At 33.8% G+C, this 17,552-nt stretch overlaps 2 protein-coding genes across 2 annotated transcripts; one reads left to right on the top strand and one right to left on the bottom strand.

The window, feature by feature from the left end:
• Positions 1-2,014: 2,014 nt before the first annotated feature.
• Positions 2,015-2,863, top strand: LOC141711149 (uncharacterized). The gene is made up of 3 exons (XM_074513578.1): positions 2,015-2,229; positions 2,326-2,387; positions 2,475-2,863. Exons 1-3 carry the CDS (start codon positions 2,166-2,168, stop codon positions 2,679-2,681), a joined length of 333 nt encoding a protein of 110 aa, XP_074369679.1. The 5' UTR covers positions 2,015-2,165; the 3' UTR covers positions 2,682-2,863.
• A 1,104-nt stretch (positions 2,864-3,967) lies between these two features.
• On the bottom strand, positions 3,968-10,505 carry LOC141713619 (110 kDa U5 small nuclear ribonucleoprotein component CLO). The gene is made up of 11 exons (XM_074517118.1): positions 10,405-10,505; positions 8,760-9,519; positions 7,824-7,892; positions 6,516-7,709; positions 6,293-6,391; positions 6,041-6,199; positions 5,799-5,884; positions 5,513-5,711; positions 5,147-5,257; positions 4,804-5,010; positions 3,968-4,536 (listed from the first exon to the last, which is right to left on the bottom strand). The coding sequence occupies exons 2-11, from the start codon at positions 9,501-9,503 to the stop codon at positions 4,438-4,440; spliced, it is 2,967 nt and encodes a 988-aa protein (XP_074373219.1). The 5' UTR covers positions 9,504-9,519; positions 10,405-10,505; the 3' UTR covers positions 3,968-4,437.
• Between the last annotated feature and the right edge of the window lie 7,047 nt (positions 10,506-17,552).

Genomic DNA, 17,552 nt, shown 5'->3' with positions numbered 1-17,552 from the left:
TGACGAGATCAAACCAAACTAGAGCATTAAATATTGGACTGGTTTCGTTCTAAACCACAGTTTGAACTTAATAATTTACTTTTGTTTTATTTTTGTTAAAATTACAACCAAACAGTTATTTTAAGTAAATGCAACATAAAATTTAGTATATAACAGTATTATATATTACATATAAGTACTATGACATATACTTATAAATATTTAGTTTATATATGACTTTTATATACTTTAATTTAATTTAAATCATACTCTATATATGAATTAGAGTATAACTACGACATATTAACAATTAAAATTAATTCAAGTTTTTATTTAAAAAGTAATTTGATTTTGTAATATAATATACACCCACATACACAAAATCATATATTTATAATCATAACTTATAGGTATATACTGAAATTTTTATTTATTATTATATAACGGTTCGATTTGTTTTAAATGGTTTTAATTTATTGAAAATCATAATTAAACCATTTATACGTAAACGGTCCGATTAACCGAACCATTAAAAACGATTTTAGCGGTTCTAGTTTTTCTTGGCTAGGTTTGTCATGATTCGGTCTGGATTCACGGTTTGACGAATTTTTTTAACACCCCTAGATAAAAGCAAATGATTTTTGATTTCTTATTAATAAATCACGAGAGACCATTTTAACATTTTTATGAAATTATTAACATATTAAAGTTTTTTTAACCTTCCGGTCAAAACATATTTAATGCAGTGCAAAAGTCAAAACGTCATATAAACAAAATGGAGTAGTATTTCCCGGTGCGCATCCGAAGGATAGCGGTCGCGGGTTACCTACGATAAAAAAAGAAAAAATAAATAAAATAGAGTAGTATTGAAGTATTAATATCAACAAAAGTTTATAATTATCTCACGTGATTAATGTACCGAGTTGCTCTAAGTATTGCTTTTATTTCAAAATTAGTATCGTTTAAATTTTCAGCCCCTATATGACAACTGACAATTCGAGTAAAATTCCGAGCATATTCTGAAAATCGGGTGATTTCGAGTCCGACCCGAACTCTTACAAACAATGAAGAAAATCCGTTTTTGGTAAAACATATTGGATCACTTGGATATTCAAGCCAAGATAACTGGTAATTGCATTAGAAAGTTAGACAGGCATTACTACAAAAGCTGTGCAGGGGAAGTGTTTGTAACTGAATCTTCCAAAATATTCACAGGTATTAGGGTACTCATCTCACCCCTTCAGGGAACACCCTACACTAAAAGGGTACTAAATAACAAATGTAAACAACTAAAGTTTACTATAATAAGATCATAAGCATAACAAACAAGTCAAAATTTTCTGATTTTTGTCAATGTTTGAATATACTTTTTCTGTGCTTCCAAAATGGAGCCCCCTTGCTTAGAGAGAATTTAGCTTTGTCCCCCCTGCTTAATAAATAATGATTCAAGTATAAGAAGCAAATTAACAAGAACTTTTGAAATTAAAGAAAAGGAAATTGGTCATGTTAAGCGATTGTTGCTAATTATCTGTCTGCATTAACATCGTGGTTCTCCTGAATTCACAAAAAAAATACTCCCTCTGTCTCGTTCATTTTTATACACTTTCTTTTTTTGGATGTACCATTCAATTATATACATTTCAAACTTACCAAAAATAGTAAAAAATTTATAATATAAAAATCAATCACACCACTACGTTCTCCCACTACACTCACTTTATTTATTAAATATTGAATAGTCCCACCACTTTAACGAACTTTATAGTACTTTTTTCATTAAATTACATTTTTTTTTCTCTCTCATCCCACTATCTTAACAAAACTAACATTATTTTATTATGTTTCTTGTCCTCCGTGCCCAAACCATTTGTATACAAGTGGCCGGGACGGAGGGAGTAGTGATTTTACGTATTAGAGAAAAATTGTAACTGAAAAATAGTTACAACAATCAACAATCGCATGTCAGGGACGAGGAACCGTTAAAGAAATGGGATGGACCATGTATTCGGATATATATAAGCATGAGGCCTCTCTACATTCTCACCATTCAAAAATCTACCAAAAGCTCTCTGTCCTATTATATCTAGCAGAGTAGCAGCCAGCTTCTTTCTTAGTCCAGCAAGTTCTTCTAGTGATCAAGTACACAGTCCTAATTCATCTTCAGCAACTAAGCAATCAAATTACAAATGAAGAATATTTCATTTTTAATCTCTCTTCTGCTTTTGACAACTCTTCTGCATGAAGCTCGAGGTAATGTCTAACTACAGATCTCACATTTGTGAACACTCTAATTTGAACATGATCTACAAACATGTTAAACTGACCTATCTCTTCTAATTGTTGCAGGAATGAAAAGTAGAAAACTTCTCACAAAAACAAACAAGTCGAGTTCCATTTCCTCCTCCAAGGTTAGTTGATTAATTTCAGATCGATTCTCGTATTTTTTTAAACTGTCAGCATGTTGCAGTATCCAATTTAAGATTATTTACTTATAGGCTCATCAGAAGATCGAGGGAAGTTCAAGTGAAACAGATACTGGCAAAATGAGCAGCAGAGACCGCGAAAAACAAGAAAATTTCTCAGTGAAGTCATCACCGGTTGTGGAGCAACAACAGGCTCCTCCGAAACAGTTTCCAGATGTGATGGACCTTTCAGGAATGGATTATTCTCCGGCAAGAAGAAAATCTCCGATACACAACTAATATTAGTTTATTTATACATCATAATATCGTATAAACTACTCCATCCCACATTCAGAGATGAAGCTGAGAAATATGCTAGCTAGTAGATTGCAGAAATCATGCATTATGTTAGGGTTAGGAAGGTTTTGTATATTATAGTATTCCGTTAAAATATAAAATGAATTAGAAATTTTACACAGCTACTTAATTGAAAGCTAGCTACCTAGTACTATTGTTTAGTTCTTTACTTCATCCAAATGAGCCACAAAATCAAATACGTTACCTATTATATACGTGATTTCAGTTCTTCGCTAGATTAGGATCTCATCAACAAAATTGGTTGAAGAATTTAGCTTAGCCCTTGTTCAAGGGAGCTTAATGGATAGCACACTCGAGAATATTAAAATATTCAAATGTTCGACAACAAAGATGGGTACAAATTTTTTTTTTGAAATATATTTTTATTTTACTACAATAAGCAATAAGAAATCGAATATTCGAAAACAGAACGAGAACCGGGATCAGGTCTCGCAATTTATTTAAATTCATTCTTGACCATAAAATCGAGGCTTTGAATACAGATTTTGCGAAAATAGGGATCACGTCTCGCAATCTATTTAAATTGATTCTTGACCATAAAAGGAGGTACTCCATTGCCTCAAAATGATCTTTGAAGTCAATGGAGTCCATCTGTTTCGGTAGATTAATTAAATTGTTGTTAATACTATAATGCGGTTTTCGGTGAGGGGTTCTGACTTGTGAGTGGTCACCCGACATGTGGGCTCATATGCCCTTTGTTTTGTGTCTCAATTTTAATGAGCCAGAGTTCCTCAATAGACATCCCACGTACTCCTCGCCCAAATTTAATGTACCTGTTTCCATACAAGAGCAACCTATACACCGAACATCGAGACCTGCCCGTTACAATAATTCAAAAATATTTGTCAAGAAAACAAGGACCAAAACCTATATACCGAATATCGAAACCTACCCATTACAACGATTCAAAAACACTTATCAAGAAAAGGACCAAAACCTGTACACCGAATATCAAAACCCGCCCATTACAACAATTCAAAAACACTTGTCAAAAAAATAAGGACCAAAAATTAAAATGATCCGGTCAGGGGTAAGTGATAGTTGGAAGTTCCAACTTGGAACATACCATACCGCAGAAAATTTGTGATACAATAAGATTTTTGTGTGCATATAGGAGGTGCTGGTACAATCTTGTATACGTACACAATGAGCTGCAATTCCCCTAACTGTTATAACTTAATTCAAAAAATAAAATACAAACCACACCATCAAAAACCAACCAATCTTAGTCGGTGAAATTACTGCATGAAAAATGCAAAATAAGCGAACTCCGCACAACTGACATACATAGTACAATGATAAATAACTCGCTAGGCATGAAATATGTAAACTTAACTAATTGCTGTTGTGTCCATTCCACGCAAAAAAAATCAACTCAGAAATCACTACTACCGTATTGCCTCGACTTCCCCTGTGTATTAGCAGACTGTCAATAATATGATACAGACTGTCAATTATATGACACTGCAGGGGATATGGCCAACACACAAGCATTTTAGAGGAAACTGTTATCTATTAATTGTCGGTCTTCTAGCACTGTGGTAGAAGTAGAACCACTGAATACATTCAGAATATCAGTGTTGGCAGTTCCAGATCTAGATGATGAATAGCAGAGTACAAAATGTTAGGTACCAATTATACAAACATTTCTTTTACATACTAGTGTTGATATTCAGACTTAAATCATTTGCAGATGGAGATCGGCATCCTGCTGAGCAAGCTCCACAACCATGGCTTCATCAAAAAACTTGCTGATGCTGACATCTTCACTCATTCCCTGCCAAAATTAATGCAAAGTTCAAACTAGTTAACAAGCTATTGTGATGTCAACATTACGTAAGGGGTCAGTACAAAAAAAGAACTATGTAAGCAGGAAAAGTTACTAGTGAAATGATAGGAAAGCAGGAAAAAGAAAAGCAGGGTCCTTCAAGAATCTAATGCTTATTGAACAAGAAAGCCATCCTAAATAGCTTTCCGGTATAGAAAATATGGGATGTAAAGACATAATTGATAGTAAAACTCCTTCATGTCAATGCAGACATACCTTTCTGCGTCTAGTCTTCACCATAAACTCCCGAGCCAAATGCTGGATAGGAGCAGGCTCCAGAGGTCTTAACACGATGTTTTTGTCCAGAGGGTCTCCTGGAACTATAGCCCAATGATCAAAAACAGAAACACAAAATGCCTGCCCTTGAGTGTGATACCTTAGATCTGTTTCAAATCCAAATGACTCGATAACTGGTAGGAACGCCTGCAATTTATAAAGTAAGCAGATATCAGTCGATGAATTTAAAACAAATTGAACCAATATCAAACAGATAACTAGATAAAAAAAGAACTGCAAAAGGAGCTACAGACACTTAGGAAACAGGAAACAGGAAATAAACCTTGACAATATATGCTGGCGTCCCTGGTTGAGGAACATCAGCAGTGACATGCCCCCTCCTTCGTGACAACACCGTGTATATGGCAGACACACAATCTATAGGTGTTTGAATCTGAAACAGTAAAGTATTCATTAGAAACCCAAAATATATAGGTCGATAGGAGAATAAACTATGAATCAGTACTTAACAGCTAGAGCAGTTTAATTAACAGTAAACTTGCTACCCGACATGTGAAAAATTCCACACTTAAACAGGTCAAAATACAACATTTTTTGGGAAAACTATCAAGTTTTTTCATTCGCGGGATGGAGTTAAAGCCTTTTCACATGACTTATATAAAGATGCTTCAGAGTGCTCAGTAACTACCTCCACATAATATACAGGCTCCATCAGTCGTGGAGTCGCCATAAGGAAAGCTGAATAAGCGACTCGTCTAGCTGTTGGAATGATCTGACCAGTCCCACGATGCAATGGTTCGGGTGCAATCCTTGCATCAACAATTTTGAATTTAACATTTCTGATGGGTTCATCACACAAGGGTCCTTCCCGAGCACCCCACTGAAATCTGGACAAACAAAGATGAGCGTAATTTTTTGGGCCATAAAAGACAAAAAGAGAGCCACCGAAATAAATAAAGGTTCAGGCTACATACCCTTGAACAATGGAATCTTTAACAGCGTTCAGCGTCAATTTATCCACTTCACCGGAGAGTGTGTCATCCAGTAGAATGTTAGGTCCCTAAAGGTATAATGAACTTCAAATTAAAGTTTGACAACAGAACTAATGCTAGCAAACTAAATGGAAAGAAAAAGTAAAAAAAAAAGTATTTATTAGCAATTTTACATCTGCTGCTTAAAGTAAAAGTTATTCCTTCTGCATAATTCTGACATATACCTGTTTATCAGGCCCAAATGCCCAAATCGACCGTGCAGCAAGTAAATCCCAGTCATATTTTGATTTAAAGAAATCACCCAGTTTCTTACGCGGCCAGTCAATGCTGACAACACCATTTTCAATGTCTTCGGCAAGCCCTCTCTCCAATGGCTCTGCAATCTAATATGATGCTATCAATTAAACTATGTTCGTACATGATATGAATAAATCAAAATGAATTGATAAAAGAAAAATATTATCAACATTCCATACCATTGTTATCTTATTCTTTTTGTTAGGTGTTTCAGCAAAACATTTCATTGATGAGGACTCCACCACTGTTTCACAGAATGAGACGACAGGATCTGCCACCTGAAATATGTGCATAACAGAATTAATATTTGTGAAGAAAAAGCAGACCTGTAACTTCCCTACCAGATAATTAGGGAAAAAAATAATAAGGCAGTATAAATTATATTATAAATTTATTAGATACCTTCACTTCCACTTCTGAGTACAGCTCCCTCAGATCCTTCATTATAGAATCTAAGTACAACTCTCCAGTACCCAAGATGGTGTGCTCTCCAGACTCCTCAACTTTAGTAATCGCCAGGGGATAACTCTTGCTAATCTTCCTAAGACCCTCAACCATTTTGGGCAGCTCACTTGGATTTAAAGGCTCAGTTGCTGTTTTCACAACAGGAAGCGTGTTAAACTGAAGAGACCGGAATATGTATACATCCTCATCATAATTTGAACTGCAAAGAGTTGCAGTCTTCATAATTGAGGCATCCACGCCTTCAATTAAAACCCAAGAACCAGGAGGAGCCTTTCCAACAGGTATTCTATAACGAGCTTGATAAACCCATAATTTCATAACTTCCTTTATGGTCATATCCTCTTCATCATCTGGTGAATATCCTTCACCAAGAACACGGAGAGTTTGGCCTGTATGCAGTTCACCACTGTAAACCCGACCAAATGCATCAAAAACACTACAGTCAGACTTGGGGTACAATTTGGTGACGTGAACCATCAAGGGGCCAGAAGGATCAGAGTCTACCATGGCTCTGTATATAGCAGAGTCAGTAGGGCCAGTGTATGTATGTTCAACCTTCCTGGGCGCCGAATCTTTGGCCGATGGAATGTGATGAACAAGCATATCTGTGAAGCCTGTTGCAGAACCAAAAACTGAGCTACATGCCAATCTCAGCAACGGCTTAACATTTAGCTTGTAAGCTGCATTGCTAAGGGTTACACCAAGTTCAGCTAGTGTTGTCTCCACACTCTTTTTATGTTCACCAACTACTTGGCTGTAAATTTTATAGAGCGGTTCAAGCACAAACTGGACAAATGACCTTTCCACTCCACTTGAAGGTTGTTTCTTCTTAAAACCCCTAGTATCAGGATCAAAGTAATAGTCTCCCCAAAGACGTGAGGCAAACTTTGTAGCATCAAATGGAATCCCATGAAGTTTAACATATAGTTTTGCAAATGAGTGCAAAGTAAAACACCACCCTGCACTTCCACTTGCAAAACAAACATTTCCAACAACTGGGTCGATGATTTGAACATCTCCAGCTGTTGCAGAGACGGCAGTTATTTGGTTATTGATGACTTCAATTGTGTGCCTAAGCTTGTGGTAAGCATCTTTTGGAGGCAGTTTGAGTTCAGTTATCAACCTGTCAACCTACAGAAATACCATCTATGAGATAACGAGGATAACCGGGGTTTTAAAAACAAGATGAAGGCTTAATATAAATTGACAAATATAAAGTAACCGGTATCTGATTTGGAGAACTACCTTGTTTATCACGACAACTATTGGAAGACGCTCTTGAATTGCATGACGAATAGCCCTCTCAGTGTTAACCTGTAAAGAACTAAATGTCAGGCATTAATTAAGGAGCTAAACATGTGTCCGTCAATATACTTAAGTATGCTGTATACAGCAGTTATATCACAACAAACAGTCAAAAGCACTACACAGCATTTGATTTGGAAATCAAAGAATCAGCATATGTTGAGAACAATGCATAATTCTAGCATAGTCATGTTGTGCATATCATGCATACATGCTGCCGGTGAATATAATATAATTTTTGAATTTCGAAAGGTATGTAAAAGGTAAAACAAAACAAAACTTCCTAAACATATTTTTGAACTATTGTTTTTATCAATTGAGCTATTTCTAAAAAACTTCAATGTAAAAAGCTCAACTGGTGTTTTTTGTATTACGTCTTGATTCCATGTACATATAATTACGCTGCAACTAAATTACTAGATTCTTATAATAGAAGCTCCATGTTGTTGTTCAAGTATAGAGTGGGGCGCAAAACCAAATACAAGTCGTACTATGTCATCAACACAAGGAGTTCATATTCACTAGATACTAATATTGTTGCTTCTATTAAAATATGCCGAATATACAAACTACAGATAGATGGCAAATTATACAGATAACAGGTAGCACTGCAATAATTCAAGGCAATATTAGTCATAAAACAAAGAAACAATAAATGCGATTAGTGATTAAGCTCTGAAACTAAGAGAAAATTACAAATGAGAGGCACTGTTTCTTTTCACACAGAGAAACAGATTGCACATATGAATCAGCAAAGTTAAATACAGTACTGCATATCATACCGAAGCAAGTATATCCATGCATCACTTTATTATGCGTGTTATTGGGCTAGAAATAACGGATAACAAAAAGACTGAAGTGCAGTCTAAAGCTTACCATTACTCCTTCAGCTGCATCCACAACCAAAACTGCACCATCAGCAAGTCGAAGGGCAGCAGTCATCTCATCGGAGAAATTGACATGACCAGGCGTATCCATTATGTTGCACAAATAGGACTTCGAATTGCTATCCTCGAGAACAAGTGACATAGGCACTGCCTTAATTGATATCCTTCTCTCTTGCTCGTCTATCCTTGTATCAGTATATCTCATGTGCTTCTCACTGTTCTGATCAAACGTTGATATATGATGTGTTTGCTCAATCAACATATCCATAAAAACAGTCTTCCCATGTTGCAAGTGTCCCACCAACGCAACATTACGAACCAAAGACGGGTTTGAAGAAAGACCCAAAAGAAAGTCAGTCGAGACATAAGTAGAAGAATCTTTAACGCCCAACTCAAACTTAACATTCCTAACAGGCTTAATTATCGGTTGCTCAAGAGGCTGTGCATCTTCGTCCATAACCAACGTCTCAACCTCTTCCCCATAAACCTCCTCCGCAGTCGGATAATACTTCTTGTCCTCCGCAAGAACAATCTGATTATCAATATCAATATCATCAGTAGTAGTCATCCACCCATTCGCCCGACCTCCATTCTCTTCATCAGAAGCATCGGCATTCTCCTCATCGGTTTTATCAGGAAGATCCTCGTCTTCGTCCTCTCTATCACTCTCCTGGTCAGACTCAATTTCCGGTCCAATGTAGTTACCGAATTCATCATATAAACTATCATCCATCGTATTAACCACTAATCTGTAACGATAATTTAGAAACACAAATTTAAAATCATGTAAACCTATTAATAAACAAAATGACTAAATCAAACTAAATTCACAAAGATTAAGTGATAAAATTACAACTATTCATTATAGATAAACGAAATATAACGATACATATATACATTAACTGTGGCTAATAAAACCCTAACAAACAAACATCACTCTCCTTATCGGTTTTATCACGAAGATCCTCGACTTTGTCCTCCCTATCACTCTTTGGTCCAATGTAGCTACCGAACTCATCATATAAACTACCTTCCATCGTATTGACCACAAATCTAAAAAATAATTTACCGAAATTCATATTTAGTATCAAAAACCCTAACAATAAACATCATGACTAAATTAAACTCAATTCACCAATATTGTGTAATGAAGTTACAACTAATCTCTAATAAATCAAATTTAAACGATGCATATATACACTAACTATGCCTACTAAAACCCTAACAAAACAAGCATCACTCTCCTAGGTCCTCGTCTTCTCCCACTCTATAACTCTCCAAGTCAGACTCACTCTTCGGTCTAATGTAGTTAACGAACTCATCATAGAAACCACTATTAATCACAAATCTATACCAACAACTAACCGAAACTCGTATTCAGTATTGTAAAACCTAAGAACCCTAACAATAAACATCGTAACTGTATTTATTCAACTCAATTCACAAACATCATGTAATTAAATTACAACTAATCGCTAAAACAAAAATAAATTATACATACATGTTTATACACTAACAGCGGCTACTAAAACCCTAAGAAACGAAGACTGTGTAAATATAAGCGCAAATAAATTGAGAATGTAAAATAGAGAAAATGTAAAATAGTGTGTGTGTGTGTGTGTGAAGAAGCTGACCTGGAGTGTGGAGAAGCTGTAGAAGAAGCGACGATGAAATTTGGGGGTTTAGAGAGAGCGGAGAAGATGGTTTAAGATTTGCCCGGCCTTATAGATTAATGGGCCGGGACTGGACCAAGGTTGTAGGCCTATTTTGTTTAATGTGAAATAATTTCGAAATTTATTTTTTTTAAAAATATTAATAAAATAAATAACATGGGTATATGGAAAAAAAGACCGGATGTCATTATTTGGAGATAAATGGTCCTCAATATCACTTTCTTAAAAGAATATCACAAATGTCACTTCATAACTTGATCTCAGATCACGTTTTTGTAAATTAGGAAAACGGTATTTCGATTCACGTTTTCAACAATTTTTTTTTAACTTATTACATAACTTTAAGTAACGTTTTGAGCCCGGTAAACAACACTGTATGTTACATTTTTAACTATAAAACACAACCTAAAAATATGTTTTCATTAATTTTAATTGATATTTTACAGTTTTATTGGGTTTTAATAATATCAAAATTTTAAATTAATGTTTTAAATATCAAGCGTGGACCCTAATTCAGCCAGTTATAATATTTTAGGGTTCAACAGTCTCCTATTTGGGTTTAAAAACGTTTATGAAACAAATAAATAAATAAATAACACAATGATTTAGGGTTTAGGAATTAGAATTTAGGTTTAGTCCCTAAATCTTAGAGCTTAAACCCTAATAAAGGCCCTAAACTCTAGAAACCAAATTATATTTATTAATCATTTTTAATATTTTAGAGTTCATCAATTTTATATTTGGGTTTTAAATATATTAAATCATTGAGTTAAATGCATTTGGGGGGCCAAAGTTTCGCCAAATTCGCACAATATTGGCTGGAGTTAAAAAAATAACAACTTGGTGGCCGACGTTACCTTTCGCCTTTTGATATGGTGGCGCTCGTCAACTCCCCACTAACGGGAGTAACAGAGGAGGGGTAATTTTGGATTTACACAATTATAACGGTCATATTGTGTGTCTATATATAACCATATAACCTTTTAATGAAAATTTAATAACAAAAGTTCAATTTGTCCTCTAAATCAGCATCTATTTACTAGAAAACATGAATTATTGTCATTGCGGAAGACTTACAGCAGATCGGGTGACCTGGACTGATGCAAATATTGGGCGGCGATTTAGAAATTGTTCAATGGGTTGTTGTGGTTATTTTCAATGGGTGGATGCTCCTCTATGTAACAGGCCAAAAGTTGTGATTCCGGGTCTGTTAAGGAGGTTGAGAGTTATGGAACGTGAGCATGAGAAATAATTGCTTGAAGTTAAGAAGAAGGAGAGTAAAAAATGGTTGTAGCCTTTATTTTATCTGTTTTGCTTATGTATGCAGTGCAACTGTTGAGTAATTCAAGTAAAAATTTAGGTGCTGCTGTAATGAAAATGGTGGATGGAAGTTGAGTAATGAATGTGATGGTTGGTACTTTTAATGTATTGATGTGTTTGTAGTGTCTTTGAATTGATGTTCCTTTTAATGTAATGAAAATGGCTTATTTTACTTTTTGTTGCAGTAACAAGTGATTGCAATGTAGTTCTAATAAATCCATTAAACACAACATTAGCATAAAACCCAGGACTAGTTGTAAACTACATATCCAAATGGCCTTTTATAGGCTGACAAATTCAAAACACAAAAGTCTAGCATCCATAAGTCTAAATTGCTTAAATGGTTAAACACACCTTAAAAACAAATCCAAAAGGCCTTTTATAGGCTGACAAGTTTGCATATAATGCTTGCATAAAAAGAAAAACTCGGTTTAATTAACATATTTCTTGTTAACTTTGTTGGCCCTGGTGCTCCCTGCTTTTAAGATTTTTTTCTCTTGTTGTGATAGTCTTCTTCTGCTTCTTCCATGTTTTAGGAGCTCCTAGCTCACTGTTAGGCATCAAGGAGTCACTACTTTCATCAGCTGTTTGTACTACTTCCTCATTTTGCTCATCTTCAACTTCTATGACATAGTGGGTGGGTGTACTCTTTTCTCCTAGTGGGAATCCTTCAACAACTAGGGACTCTATAACAACCACAAACACTTCCACATATTGTGCATTCTGACAAATTAACCCAGTCATCATCAATACATCATTATCATTTTCCAATTTCATCAATGATCTCATGTGGTGAATTAAAATACATTTTATATGCTACAGACCTATGACCAGGGGACCTTCTACATATGGATTCTTTACTCATTGCAACAATCTCAAGTATAGACATCATATCAACATTAAAAAATCAAAGTAATCAACTTTCTAATTAACAAACTTCTTGAAATTATTCTCAAATTCACGCCCATGGTACATTTAATAGTAAAGAAATCAGGATAATCTGCAAATAAACAATAAACAAGTAGGGTATGCAAATTAGGGCAAAGTAACATGCAAATGGGGGACAGAAAGAAAATTTTGGGACCACATGAACATATATTTTAGTAGAAATGAATCACATGTTTTCACATACATAGATTTGTTCAAGAAATAGGGTTAAAAATTGTACCTTTATAATCAGGGCACTCTGGAAATCCATATTTCTCCTTCTCCTTGCGTGGTCTCATTAACCACCATTAACCACTCCATCGTCTTCTTAGATTATGGGTTAAATTTTCAGTAATTGATTTTCTAAAAAAGGGGTTGGGGTTTGCTTTTGTTATTGTGATGGTGGCTATCAATTTGGGCATCTATATGGTCAGTATATGTCTTCCCGCTTATATTCCCACTAAAAAGTCTAAAATACCCTTTAATTTTGTTTTAGCAAAACTTTGCCCCCAAAATGCATTTAACTCTAAATTATTTATATATATGAATAAAGTATGAACAAAATACCCCTTAAAATAAAGTTTGAAACTTGAAAATATAACATGTATCAACACTTTGGGTAAAAAAATGTTAAAAAAATATGCAAACGCAAATCTATTTTGCGTTTATCTTAAAAACACAAGTTGTGATTGCGTTTTGGCACTAAAAACATGAACTTAGGTTGCGTTTTGAATTTTTTTAAAATATTAAAGAAAAAAATTGAAAGCGGTAATCCAAGTGCCGCTAAGCTTCAAAACCAAACCTGAAGCTGCGTTTTGACACTAAAAACAGGAGCTCAGGTTGCGTTTTAAATTCTTAAAAACTAAAAAAAAAAAAAAGGAAAACGGTACATGCAACTGCATTTTCGGTGAAAAAAAGAAAAACACAACACGAAATTCTATTTTGAAGTGACATTTAGGGTCATCTTTTCACAAAATAACATTGAGAGTCATTCTCCCCCAAATACTGACATTTGAGGTCAACAACCGGTATATATACGAGTAAAAGAGGATCAATAAATTCCAAAAGTCACTTTAAAACATAGTGAATTTATCAAAAATGCCCATATTTTCATACTTATTTTTAAAAATACGATCACAGTTGCATATGAGTGTATAGAAGAGTTTGCTCAAAGTTACATATGAAGTTGCAAATGTTGCATATAAGGTTGCACTGTATTTTTAAAAATAATTTCTGTAACTTGGGTATTTTCGAAAGAACCCCTAAAACATAATGGTTCGAATTTAGAATTTCATTTATTTACAATTAAAATTTCAATTTCTTTTTATATTAAATGATTAAAGTTTTTGAAGTTTTTTTGACTAATAGCGCCTGCAAGTTTTTTGAGACTTTCAGGAAAGCAATCCATGAATTTGGAGCACGACTAAGAGAACTTTATCAGTAAGGTGTTCTTATTTCAAACATTAAAGTCTTATTTTTAAGTGTCCGGAGAGCGTATCTTTTGGTTAGATGATAAATTCGTAAATGAAAAAACTCATTTTCTCCCGGTGATATATTATGAGGCTATTAATGATCGAATAATCATTCTTGGAAAAACAAAATTGAAATTTTGATTAATTGACCATTTAAAACAGAAACTTGATCCAAAATCCGAAATTCGTGAACTTATTCCCACCTACCAAGAGCAATTCCAGTGAAATTACCTAACTTTGTTACGTAAAATATTATAAAGTAACGGTAACTTAATATATAGCAAAGTAAAAAGTCATTTTACTTAAACAGGGATACCTATTACCTATACTTTATATCAAACATTTAATATATATTTAAGACATATCTTTTACAGTGCCTGTTTTCCAATAAGTTGATACGGTCGACGATAAAGTTATCTATCTTGATTATTAATCGCTTCAGTTTCCGGTATAAAATATAAACAGTTTTGACCAAAACTAAAAGAAATTCAGAAGTAGTGGTTCATTTTTTTGACATTTCATTATTAATTGGATTCGATTTTAATTTTAGTTTTATGTTCTGAGCTCAGCTATTATAAATTCCATGTAATTAAACAAGTTGACCCATCAAAAATATAATCCAAATCGTGACTTAATATCCATTAACCCCAACCAAATCGATCAAAAAACTAAGTTCAAATCATTAGTTAATATCCATCAAGACCCAATAATAACACAATTGGCTCAAATAAATGGGGTTCCTCTTTTGTTGGATACTTACATATTCAAAGACTCGTTCATTCTTTGAAACTTAAAGTCTACTTTTTAAATTCACATACATATATTCTACATTCTCTTATTTTTTCTTGTACTTGTTGTATTCAAACACATAAATCAAACATAATCCCAATTTATTAAAAAAATGTGAATTTCAAGGTTATGATTAAACCGATAAGTGACATATAATTTAAGTGCTTGCTCATTTTTTAAAAATTATTTAAATTAGTTCTACTACTTTAACGTAAAATTAACTTCGCAAAATTACAATTCACATACATAGCTATAATTAATCCTATAAATACATAAATAGATAATTAGTCACATATTATGGCTCGCTCACTCGCTCACTCGATAATGACTATTTATGATCTCGATAACTTGTTTGATGACTTCATGTTTTCGCTAAATATCCAACTCGACGATGACATCATTTAGTGGGTACTTTCTCTTTCACGAGCTCACATGGTCCATATTATTGTTGCATTGATTTTAAAACCTTTCTAGATGTAATCGTTTTAAAAGCCACATTGGTCATTTTTTGGCGATAATTAGTTCATTACACTATAAACATGAGTAAAAAACTAGATTAGATTATGGAATGGTATGCCATTATCACATTTTCAAATAATCGTCTATTCTTGTACGTCTTAGAACATGCAACTTTATGATTTATGTGTAGTCATTCGTACTTTATCAAATTGAGAGAATTATAAATCACTTTTTAAACTGCAGCAGACACACTAGTGCGGCCCAAGATCAGATCTATGGAACTAGAATATTAAGTTATAAATGAATATTAAGTTTTGATAAAAATACTGAAAGGCATATGTCATAGCCTATTTGTTTATTCGAGAATTTAACTCAACTCAAATAAGGATGTAACAAGTATATAGTGGTTCTATCGTCAGAGAGATCTCTCAAAGTAACATATGTCAAAGGATTAAGTAACATTGTTCATCTACAGACTTGAGGACTTAATTCACTGGAAGAAGATCAAGAAATTGATCAAGCCTCAGTGATATAAATCAAGATTGTGGAGTTAATCAAGTGACAGAGATCTCGTCAGGGTATCAATTAATTACAGGGATTTAATCTGAAGAAAATTAAGACATGAAGAAACATCACAGATTTTAGCATCCCTAGAACTTAATCTCAAATTGCTTTTAGCATTTGATCCTTTTTTATTTCAAAAATAGAAAAAGTTCATGTCGAATTTATTCTAGATTTGGAATAATTTATTTGAGATTAATTCCTTGTAAACGATACTGTTGTTGTAACACCTTTCAAGTTTAATAATAGTTTTATTTAACTTGAATTTTGTTTCACTTTTTTATTCCGCATTTTATTCGATTAAACAGTATAGTTTGTATTCAACCCCCCTTCTACAAACATATTGAGACCTAACAATTGGTATCAAAGCCTTCTGATTAACGAACAAATCAAGATCCTAGACTTTTGTGATTCTTCCACTCCTTGAATTTTTATTTACTCAAAAATTCATAATGACTACACAAAAAGTTGGAACAAAAAATTCATAAGTTTTATATAGAAATATAAAACAACAAACCAAAATCATCTGAATTATTGAGAATCAAAAAGAGAGGAAATTGAGAGACGGAGAAGTAGAGAACCGAAAAAGGGAAAAAATGGAGAATAATGTGATAAGAAGATCCAAAGAAGGCGGCGGTATTTTGAGGATTCAACATCTTCCATCGGAAGTACTACCTAAAATGAAATCATAGCCTTTCCCGTGAACTTTTTGATCAAATTGACCTTAGTTTCTAAGCTATGACCTTTGATTATACACAGTCGAAATTTCATAAGAATTTGGTTGTTTAATCATACACCATCAGCAATTACTATTATGTATGCTCCTACTTCCATTCCCCCAAATTTCACAACATTCTCATTAGATTCTTTGTTGAATATAATGTACCCACCTATTTCAATGTTATTAAGACTCCTTTTCAAAACCCTTATAATTCATGTGTCTGGTTTATTGGTTCTTGTCATGGGTTAGTATGTCTGAGTCTATGTGTCGACTGCTTTATGTTATCGAATCCCTTGACAACTAAATAAGACAATGTTTAATCCCTTTCAAATAATACGACATGGTATCTTTTTTTAGTCTCATGCTTTTGGTTTTAATCTGTTGGGTATTGATTAGTTCATTTTTTGTTCTTCTCATTTTTTACTTCAACGATTAAGTGATGAAAATATTTACAATGGTCAAGTCCACCTCTTTTCCTTGAATAACCATATTTAGAATGAAATTTTGGGTGATAATTTTCTTGAGTTTTATCCTGTGGATCCAGCTTTTCAATTTTCTAATAATTCAATTATTTAGTAATCCTAGGAACCAAGAGATTGATGAGTTTTTATGTTATTATTTCTTTTTCTTTGAATACCCGCAACATTACACAATTTGTTATGTCCCAACCCGCTCCTTTGCCTAATGAGAATAATGGTCTTTCTCTTGGTGTTCTTAACAATGATTTAGTCATCCTCCGCTACTACAACAGGACCCACGCCCAATTTTAGACCATGGATAATTTCGGCGATGATCACTCATGTTCCTTGTTAGGAATATGTTGTAGACTTGATGATAATTCATCAAAACACCTTAGTAGA

Source organism: Apium graveolens, chromosome 3, assembly GCF_009905375.1.
Source record: "Apium graveolens cultivar Ventura chromosome 3, ASM990537v1, whole genome shotgun sequence".
NCBI lineage: Eukaryota > Viridiplantae > Streptophyta > Magnoliopsida > Apiales > Apiaceae > Apium > Apium graveolens.
This window is presented reverse-complemented; position numbering and strand designations above follow the sequence as displayed.